Source organism: Gobio gobio (genome assembly GCF_949357685.1).
Source record: "Gobio gobio genome assembly, chromosome: 15".
NCBI lineage: Eukaryota > Metazoa > Chordata > Actinopteri > Cypriniformes > Gobionidae > Gobio > Gobio gobio.
The window spans coordinates 6,167,172-6,178,294 of record NC_137108.1 but is presented as its reverse complement, the minus strand read 5'-3'; the positions used below and the strand labels follow the sequence as shown (position 1 = coordinate 6,178,294).

Sequence of the window (11,123 nt, the reverse complement as noted above, 5' to 3'; positions counted from 1 at the left end):
TACACAATAAGTGCATTGTATCAAATGATTAATTAAAATGTTAGTACATAGTAGTTAAGGCCACCTAATATAAAGTGCGTCCAAAAATTCATATATACGGTATACATATTTTTTAAAGTTGCCTCAAGGCAACATTGTACCACAACGGACAAATTGAAACATTTGACATTTTCATGTAGAAAAAAAGAAATATATTTATTGAAAACAATATTCTTTAACCAGACACCTGAACAAACACATTTATACAGTTTTTAATGTACTACAAATGTCATATTTAATAAAAAGTAACATTTTACATTCAGCTGTTGCTCTCAGGCAACATTGTACCACCGTGGAACACAAACCATCATATCAAGTTATCATATCCATCTTCATCCTCATCACCATCTTCGATCTCACCCTCACTCTCTCCATGTCTGATTGTCACTATGACCTCATCTTCCTCATCACATGACACCTCATCTTTGCCCTCATCAACTGGCAGTTGTGCATTATACCTTTATTTAAATGCTATAGAAAATGTGCAGATCATAATATGTGCAATTATACAGTATGTGAATTACTATTCTATACTGTACTATTCTAACAAAATCATGCAAAAATGCAAATATATTTAGATAATTCTAACTTTTTTCCTTATAAATATCACATTTTTGTATCCAACCTAGTATGTCTAGTATGGCCTTATACGATTCCATTATGGTACAATGGCAACTCGCAGTTTTTTGTTGTTTACTCCAAAACATTTGATGATTGGCCTATATCAGGGGTCTCCAAACTTGGTCCTGGAGGGCCACTGTCCTGCAGAGTTTAGCTCCAACCCCAAATAAACACACCTGAACCAGCTAATCAGTGTCTTACTTAGGCCTAGTGAGACAGTGATTTGCTGGTTCAGGTGTGTTTATTTGGGGTTGGAGCTAAACTCTGCAGGACAGTGGCCCTCCAGGACCGAGTTTGGAGACCCCTGGCCTATATAGTGTAAAGTTCTTGAAAATACTTCTTTACTTACCAGTGAAGGTAACTCATATTTTTTTGTGGGTGATTAACTGGACACAAATTAGTGAAAAATGCACTTTTCATTGGAGAAAATATTGAGCCATGTGACCTGTGCACATGTGCGAACCTGAAAAAAAAAACAGGAAACCTGTGTCATGTGAACACTTTTTTGCACTTTGAATGACTTTCATTGATTAGTATTTGAGTTCTTCTCCCCTGAGTCAGGTTTGACCAATAAATTGGTGTTTCATCTTATTAAACATAAACTAAAACAACACTGTATACCGTTGAGGGTTGAAAATAATAAAAATAACAAAATGACAAAATGAATAAAAATTACTAAAACTTTAACTACAACTACAATGAAAACAGAACACTTAAAATATTAACACTGCTTTAGATTCCAGGTGAAGATGAGACTGTTTTGTATTGTTTTATTAATTAGTTTGACCTATTAATTTGCCTTTCGGCTACCAACATAGACATATATCTTTGTGTAACACGTATTACATATTATAATTCTTTCTGAAGATTGTTCCCTAAATCAGGGAATAAAAGGCAGAAGTCTAAAGATTGTGTTTATGTTTTCTTTATATGCGTTTTCCCCTCAGTGTTGAGCATTAGAACCAGTCACATGTTTCTGTTTGTGAATGCAGTGGCCAATCTGAGGCATTTAAATTCATTACATAATTTATATACTTTATGTGGGCTGTTGTACAGTATATGATTGTTTAGTATGCCACCTTTGAGCAGCATTAAACAGTTGGTGTAGATAAACATAAACGCCATGTCAGATTCTGTTCCACTTTTGCAGTGATGCTTTTGTTGATGCTGATAAAATTCACCCTCAAGTTGTTCCAAGCCCGTATGAGTTTCTTTCTTCTGTTGAACACAAAAGAAGATATTTTGAAGAATGTTGGTAACCAGACAGTTTACTTTTTTTCCAACTACGGAAGTCAATGGCTACCGTCAACTGTCTGGTTACCAACATTTTTTTAAATATCTTCTTTTGTGTTCAACAGAAGAAACTCATACAGGTTTGTGACAACTTGAGGGTGAGTAAATAATAGAATTTCCTTTTTTTGGTTAACTATCCCTTAAGTTTTTGAGCAGATTCACAAAAAGCCATAAAACAAGGGTTTGTAGTTGGGCCTCTAACATCATGTCAAATGACAATGTGTAACTATTTTATTCTTTGTTGAATTGGTGGCTAATTCATATGGATTTGTATGATCTAATTTGTATGTTTTAGTACAATCTGCTTATGCCTCAGTGATCATATGGTGGAACTTTTCAGTTTACTTAAAGGGGCTATATGCAACTTTTCCCCCAAAATAAGCGTAACAATAGCCTTTTTATTTTACCATTTATGACTCAAACATCTCCTGATGAGCATACTGACAGCTTGTCCGCTCACAGTGGGTGCACCTATAAGCCTGTATCCTATTTTTCCTATTTTCTGGCGGGTCGTTTTTTCCCGCGCTGTCTGCGGATGTGACGTCACCACCGCTGCGAGAGCGAGCAGAAAATAAGAGCAGTTCTGTTTTTTGGCCACAGGTGTCAGTCGCGAGTTTAAATTTCAGAAAAACGCATATAGCCCCTTTTAAAAAAAAACAAATCATATGTTTGTACAATTCCAAGCGTACACATTCATATGAAATCGCCAACTTGTGAAATAGTTATTTTCTAGTCAACACTCACATATTCAGTATAGAAAATGTATCTCCTAACTTCACGTGGTGCAAATTAATGTACATAAAATCACTAAATGTGACATGTGCTGGCAAAATGAGTCGGAATGCGCACAGGATTATTTCTAGCTAATGTTGATTTTGAGTTTTTCACCAAAATGTGTTAATAAAGCCTTCGTCTATCAATCCCAATGCTCCAAATAGCAATTAAAAGTATCTTTATTTGTAAGTTTTCAGAGAGGAGTACCTTTCTTTTGTCTCTCCGATCTTACTCGCGCTGACTGACAGATCTGACGATCTGTATCTGCGCACAAAGATGCCTCAGACAGTGTGCAATCCCGATATACACACATACACAGAATTACAGTGCTTCGAAATATCTGTATTGGTGAGTATTCACACAAACATGATCTCTTATGTCTTATGTGAACGTTTGGTTAACAGTTAGGGAAAACATCTGATGTGTAACATTATTTTAGGTCCATGCGGTACAGAAGGTCTTAATATAGGCTGTCTGTTTCATTGATGTTAATCAAACAATTGTGGTATCATGGAAAAAAAGTTGAATATATATAGATAATAGTTTTTTTGGGGGGCCAAATTTGGTGTTATTACCAGGTACTTTAAAGTATGGTTGCTAGGTGGTTATGTTTTGGAACCTTCAGAAAACTTTAACTTGATTTTTCTCAAAATTTACTTTGACTCTATCAACTTTATACATCATTTTGTTTAAATAGAGAATTTTCTCTTTGCAACTCATTTTGCATAGACTCCTAAATAATTAATTTTACAGTAGAACCTTTCAATTAAATTCCATCAAGGCCTCTTTTCCCTCACCCACACAGTCTGGTTTCATTGGCTCGTTCCTCCGAGGTTTTAATGGGAGACTTTGGTGAGCCAGATGTAGTTGACTCTCCCTGAGTAAAACCATAGAGCTCATTGTCAACCATCTCACTGCCTTCAGTGACTGACTCTCTGAGTGGTCTGTCAGGTAAAGGTGGGCTGCTCTCATCGGTATATTGTTCATTTTCAGCATTACGTTTAAACAGATGTGAATATACTAGACTATCATCTATGCATGTATAAGTGTGAGGATCCTCCTCCTGTGTTTTGGGGACACCATGGAGGCCTGGAAGGAAAGCATTGGGATTGTAGCCGGTCACTGGGGGAGCCTTATTCCTCTTCATTTTCCTGTGCAATATTAAGATACTTTGTTAAGAATCAAATATTACAGTACAATACTTGATAGGGTTTCAAGTGCAAAGCCCAGATCATGATCCAGATCCGGAACCAAACCAAACCAAACCAAACCAGTGCAGATTCTCTGGAGACCTAATATCAATAATTATTTTAAAAAAGAAAAATATTGCCAAATGTTTGAAGTGGGTGTGGACACTTTAACTTAAATGGCTGTAACTCTTGAATGGAATGAGATAATTTCACCAAACATGGTACACGTGTGTATGGGCTCATTCTCATGTAACATGAACAAAATCGCAGCGTTTGGCCACTTGGTGGTGATATATAACCGGAAAAATACTTGAAAATGTCTCTAACTACACAACAGATGGGCCGACTGTCTCGAAAAATTGGCATTCAGTGTCTTTGTCCAGGGTACCATAATTGTCTATAAGGTCACTGACTTGAAAAATAAGGCTACCATCAGCCAATCAACATTCAGGAGCTATTAGGCAAGGTTAACAGAGGCCGATCAAAATGAAACTCAGTGGGCTCATTTGACTCATGGCCTCAAAAGACAGTGACAAATTTGAAAGAAATTGCCATTAGATGGCTATCACATTTTACATGTGTGGAACTTCTATATTTGACGAGATATTTTACACATACACACATTTTTCAAATCATATGTTGGATCTTTTCCTTCGGAACAACTTTTACTCACAAATCCTGGGTTGAGCCTTTTAGGTCATGTTTTTGGGGGATATTTTTTCAGTGTTTGGGTAGTTTATGTGTTACCTAGATCCTGGGTCCGACATAACCCAGGGTGTCAGGGTTCTCCTCTGACAGCTCTGTATGTTTTGTCTTTGTTTAATGTGTCTTTGTTTGTGTTGTGCATGAACACATGGCTTTGTCTTGGTTTGTGTTTGCCATGTGCTCCCTGTGTCCTGCCTCCTTGTTTCCTGTTACCACGCCCCCTTGTTTAGTCCTTAGCTGTGTTCGAAATCGCCCCCTATACCCTCATTCACTATTCCCTACATTAGTCCACTGATATAGTCCACTTCGAAAACGAGTGAGTGATTTCAGACACTATGGCCCGGTTTCACAGACAGGGCTTAGACTAAGCCAGGACTAGGCCTTAGTTCAATTAGGACATTTAAGTAACTTTTATAAACGTGCCCAAGAAAAAAACATTACTGGTGTGCATCTTGAGACAAAACAATGCCACTGACATATTTTAAGATTTGTCAGTGCAAGATTCTTTCAGTTAAAACAGCTCAAACATGCATTTTAGTCTAGGATTAGCTTAAGCATTGTCTGTGAAACCGGGGGTAAGTGCGCCAGAAAGGCTGCCGTTTTTGCAGTTTGTGCTTGCTGTTTGGCAGCTCCAGTAATAATGAAAAGATTTTTCTTGAACTCTGCCACGGAAACTAGTATGTAACCTTATTCATACAATTTAATAATAATTTTAAAAAGGATAATTTATACCTGTATGCATGATATTGCGCTGAACCAGTGCGGTTTGGAAGATGGATGATTGATTCAGCTGTGGGCACTATTTGAGGGTACAGCCATTTACTGGTGTCCGAAACCATAGTGGACGTTATTAAGTGCACTCATTCAATCCCACAATGCACTACAATAACGAGTTTACAACCGATGTATGCTCGACGGCTAGAGAATACCCATAATGCACCGTGAGAGTCGCGCCGTGCATTGAATTAATTCTTACCCCTACACTATTGCTGCTGATGAGAATTGAGTTTCCCATAGTTTTGTCTGCCTCAACCAGACGTTTAAACAAGCCGATATATTTAAATATATTTATTGTAAATTGCATCTACTCCAGTAAAATGTTTCTGTTAAAGGACCCACCCACATTTTTTGCTTCTGACGCCCATACAATATAGTATATAGTAGTATACTATACTATATATATATATATATATATATATATATATATATATATATATATATATATATATATATATTATACTATACAATTTGTACATCAAAATATTAAGTCTTTCTTTTTTTTAATTAAATGCTTATTAGTTTATTATTCATTACCCTTTCCAAGTAAGTCCAGTGCCACACAAAAGAGCTATAGGGTTAACTTTAAGCTTGTTGGCTCGTAATGGAGAATGAGGGTACTGGGCGAATCGGACAGCGGTAAGTTAATTAATTCAGGGCGCGACTCTCACAGTGCGGTGAGAGTACACTACACCGTCTGGTTGACAGGGAGAGCGATTCAAAAGCATAAGGAGTCGTTTCTCGTTTGCTCTCGAAACGCTCGCACGGGACTTTGCCGTCATACGCCGATAGGGCATCGAACAAGCATATTCTCCAGCGCGTACATCTACTGTACACTCGTTATTGTGGTGCATTGTGGGATTGAATGAGTGCACTCAAAAACGTCCACTATTGTTTCGGACACCACTACAAATGGATGTTCACTCAAATAGTGCCCTATTTAAGGGTAAGGGGGCGATTTCGAACACAGCCCTTGTCTAGTCCTCATTGATTAACTGATTGTGTGCTCACCTTGTTCCTTGTCTGAGTGTGTTCACCTGTTCCTCATGTTCTCTGCTCCTTGTTTGTCTGAGTGTGTTCACCTGTTCCTCATGTTCTCTGCTCCTTGTTTGTCTGAGTGTGTTCACCTGTTCCTCATGTTCTCTGCTCCTTGTTTGTCTGAGTGTGTTCACCTGTTCCTCATGTTCTCTGCTCCTTGTTTGTCTGAGTGTGTTCACCTGTTCCTCATGTTCTCTGCTCCTTGTTTGTCTGAGTGTGTTCACCTGTTCCTCATGTTCTCTGCTCCTTGTTTGTCTGAGTGTGTTCACCTGTTCCTCATGTTCTCTGCTCCTTGTTTGTCTGAGTGTGTTCACCTGTTCCTCATGTTCTCTGCTCCTTGTTTGTCTGAGTGCGTTCACCTGTTCCTCATGTTCTCTGTTCCCTTTATACAGTGTGTTCTTTCCCTCATGTGGTTGCTGGTTCATTATACGCTGTACCTATGTGTGTTATGCTAATATTGCTAAGTGTTTGTGCTGCCTTTTGGTCTTGTCTTGTTTTCTGTGTCTCTAGTTCCTGTCCTGCAAGTAGAGCTTCCCTGGCAGCTTACTCTCCTTGCCTAGCTGCAAGCTTGGTGAGTTTCCTGATAAGACCTGACTCCATTTTCCTAGGATTCCCATCGCTGGTATCCTCTGGTCTCATACTGCTCTGCAGTCTAGCACCCTCTGGAGCTCGTAATAGTGGCTGCTCTTCCTGCCTGTGATTGTGCTCCTAACCCGCCTACTGTTTGGACTGTGTTCACCTCCTCACCATTTTTTGTCTTGTCTGCTGTTTGTCAATAAACCCCTTATCACTCATTCCTGCATTTGAGTCCTCTCTCATAGAACTGTGACACAGGGGTCCTCGGAGCTGGTCACTGTTTGTGTATGGACAGGTTATGGAGCCAGTCACCGCATATCTCGGCTATGAGTGAAAGGCAGGGCGATGATCTGAAGTTAGAAGTTCCCCTGCCGAACATGATACAGGCTCCGGCATGAGATCCAGCACCGTTACAGTGGAAACGGGATAACAGAGACTGGTCGATAACACTTGAATTACTTCTAAATGTTTCATTTTTACTTCTAATATTTGTTAAACAAGCTTAAATATAAGCAATGTGTATCGAAGCGATATAAAATATGATCTAAAATAAAGGAATTATCAAGCAAACCAGTGGTTGTGTGGAGTATTTTTTTTTATTTTTATTTAAGTTAAATATGAAGATAAAGAAGAGAAATTCTGGGTAAATCTACTCATTATGCTGGTTTATATAAATAACCAAATTTTCTGGGTAAAATTAACCCAACATGTGTTCTGTCCTATATTTACCCAGCCATTGGGTTAAAAACAACCCAGTGTCTTTTAAAGTGTTGCCTCAAGAAAAAAACTAAACAAAAAACTACTTTTGCAAACTAGTCCAAGGTTTTTTGCTCAACTGTAATAAAACAGTGTAGTACAAATCTCAGGACTCCCTAGATTAATAATAATAGATATAGATATAAAATACCTGTAGTATTTGGATGGCAATAGCATAGTAATTTCAAAATGGCCGTGGCCCCTATAGTTTACCCGAAAGCCTAAAATTCCTAAACAAAACCTCAAACCTTCACAGAATAAAGAAAGGACATGTGACATAATTATGATACTAAACAAAAAAGTAAACTTTTATGGAGGCCAGGTCAGACCATGTGCCTTAAGTCCTTAAAGGGATAGTTCACCCAAAAATTTAAATTCTGTTATCATTTAGTCACACTCTCGGCAGCCATTGACTACTATAGTGGGGGAAAAATACTATAGTGGTCAATGGCTGCCGAGATCTGCCTGGTTACAAACATTCTTCCAAATATCTTCTGTTGTGTTCAACAGAACAAAGAAATGTATACAGGTTTGTAACAACTTGAGGGTGAGTAAATTATTATTTTTTTGGGTGAACTAACCCTTTAAAGTACTTGAACCCTTGTAAATGCTGCTTTCAGCTAAATTAAAAATGTTTTTTGGAAAACTCTCACCTGAGAACAATCCAGATCGCCACAGCTGTTATGATCATTAACACAATGCCCACGATACTCAGGATAATTTCCAGAAGCTTGTCTGAAAACACGACAATACATTTCACTTCATCTTTTAAAGTCTTTCCCCAATTGATATATTATATGTAAATTCTAGTGGGAATCTAGTGGACAAAAGAAAGTAAGGCTCTCACTTGTGTTTGTGTTATTCTGCAGTGTGATCTCCATCATTGCCCTGAAAGCTCCTGTCGGGGACTTGCAGTTAGTCATGTTTAGGTAAAAACTTTCTGGAACCAGGACATCATTAATCTTCTTATCCTTTTTAGTGCTGTACAGCATCTTTTGAGACCGAATGGTCTGCACTGAAATGTTTGTGTGCACCTCCTTACACTTGGGCTGGCTGACATTCCTGAACTTCAGATTGCTCTTTATCTCTGTGTTAATGATCCAGGACACAGTGCTGGAGGGTTTCATCCCAGACGGCCAGGTTGGGGTCGCCAGCACGGTAGGGTCATACATTTTTGGTGCCACAGTGAATATATAGTGCTCTGTATGAGAAAAGCAGAACATTACTCCATGTCTTCAGTGTCAATGACATTATGTATAATGGTTGTGTATGTCAATTTAAAACTCAAAATCTTGACAGTCACAGACCTCAAGATTTCCTCAAAATAAAAAGCAGCTTCCATTTACAGTAATGTACAATGAATGTATAATGAAACACTTTACCTGATATATTTTGTGTAAATGAATAATTTAAAAAGAGTGTATTTTCCAAATTCCGGATGTTGAAATTTGTAACGGAGGCAGTTACTGCAATACTGGATTCACGGATCTGGATTTTCTCAATGGTTCCGTTTGGACAAAAGTGCCCAATAGTGATGCCAGAGTTAATGTGGGACACATCTAGGATGAGGATGCTATTGGATTTGTCCTCAGGCGGACAGTAACGCAGACCTGTTGGGGACTGTAGCTCCACTGCACTGTTCTGTGGGCCATTAAGGTGCCATGTCATCGTCTCCACAACTCCTTTACAATTAAGCTTGTATTTGAAGTGTAATGGCAATGTGGATGCACATTTTCCCCATTCTTTACATTCTGTTGATAAAGAAACAAAGTAAGTGATGAATAGGGGAAAGTTTAAATATTATGGGCTATGGACTGAAAGAGTGTTTTGGCCCATTCACATCAAGACTGAAAATTTAGAGATATACTATAAGAATACAGTTCCCTCCAAAAGTATTGGAACAGTGAGGACTATTCCTTTATTTTTTCTGTAGACTGAAAACATTTGGGTTTGACATCCAAAAATGTATATGAGACAAAAGATCAACATTTCAGCTTTTATTTCCAGGTATTTACATCTGGATCTGATACACAACTTAGAAGATATAACCTTTTGTTTGAACCCACCCATTTCTCATGTGACCAAAAGTATTGGAACAGATTAACTTAAAATAGATTAAAGTGAAAAAGACTTAATATTTAGTTAAAAATCCTTTGCTTGCAATAACTGCATCAAGCCTATGACCCATTGACATCACCAAACTTTTGCATTCTTCGTTTGTAATGCTTTACCAGGCTTCCACTGCAGCCTCTTTCAGTTGTTGTTTGTTTTGGGGGGTTACTCCCTTCAGTCTCTTATTTAGCAGGTAAAATGCATGCTCTATAGGGTTTAAGTCTGGAGATTGACTTGGCCAGTCTAAAACCTTCCACTTTTTGCCCCTGATGAACTCCTTTGTTGCTTTGGCACTGTGTTTTGGATCATTATCTTGCTGCATGATGAAGGATCTCCCAATCAGTTTGGTTGCATTTTCCAGTAAATTGGCAGACAAAATGTTTCTGTACACTTCAGAGTTCATTTTGCTGCTGCCATCATGTGTTACATCCTCAATGAAGATCAATGAGCCCGTCCAAGAAGCCATGCAAGCCCAAGCCATGAAATTACCTCCACCGTGTTTCACAGATGAGCTTGTATGTTTGGGGTCATGAGCAGATCCTTTTTTTCTCCAAACTTTAGCCTTTCCATCACTTTGGTAGAGGTTAATCTTTGTCTCATCAGTCCATAAAACTTTGCCCCAGAATGTTTGAGGCTTGTCTCTGTAGTTTTTGGCAAATTCCAGCCTGGCCTTCTTATTCTTCTTGCTAATGAGAGGTTTGCATCTTCTGGTGTAGCCTCTGTACTTTTGTTCATGAAGTCTTCTGCGGACTGTGATACCTTCACTCCTGCCCTCTTGAGGTTGTTGCTGATGTCACTAACAGTTGTTTTAGGGTCTTTCTTTACAGCTCTCACAATGTTTCTGTCGTCAACAGCTGATGTTTTTCTTGGTCTACCCATTCGAGGTCTGTTACTTAGTACACCAGTGGTTTCTTTCTTCTTCAGGACATTCCAAATGGTTGTTCTTGCTATGGTCAATGTTTGGGCTCTGATTGATTTTCCATCTTCTCTCAGCTTCACAATTGCTTGTTTTTCACCCATAGACAGCTCTCTGGTTTTCATGTTGGTTACACGTCTAACTATAAATGCAGTCTGCACAAGCAAAACCCAAATCTGAAACTGAGGGCAGACATTTAGTGCTATTTATTGTTTGAATAATCAATGTAATAGGACACACCAGGGCAACAAAACACACCTGTCAGTCACATGTTCCAATACTTTTGGTAACATGAGAAATGGGTGGGTTCAAACAAAAGGTTATAT

At 38.4% G+C, this 11,123-nt stretch overlaps 1 protein-coding gene across 1 annotated transcript in view; it reads right to left on the bottom strand.

Annotated features, from left to right (window-relative positions):
• Positions 1–2,080: 2,080 nt before the first annotated feature.
• The window catches only part of LOC307138039 (CUB domain-containing protein 1-like), a 54,507-nt gene continuing 45,464 nt past the window's right edge, over positions 2,081–11,123 (bottom strand). The window contains exons 6-9 of the mRNA XM_079836143.1: positions 9,152–9,520; positions 8,617–8,970; positions 8,423–8,504; positions 2,081–3,878 (exon numbers count right to left, since the gene is read on the bottom strand). Of these exons, the coding sequence (XP_079692269.1) occupies positions 3,521–3,878; positions 8,423–8,504; positions 8,617–8,970; positions 9,152–9,520 (1,163 nt within the window). The 3' untranslated portion in view covers positions 2,081–3,520. The remainder of the gene's footprint in view (positions 3,879–8,422; positions 8,505–8,616; positions 8,971–9,151; positions 9,521–11,123) is intronic.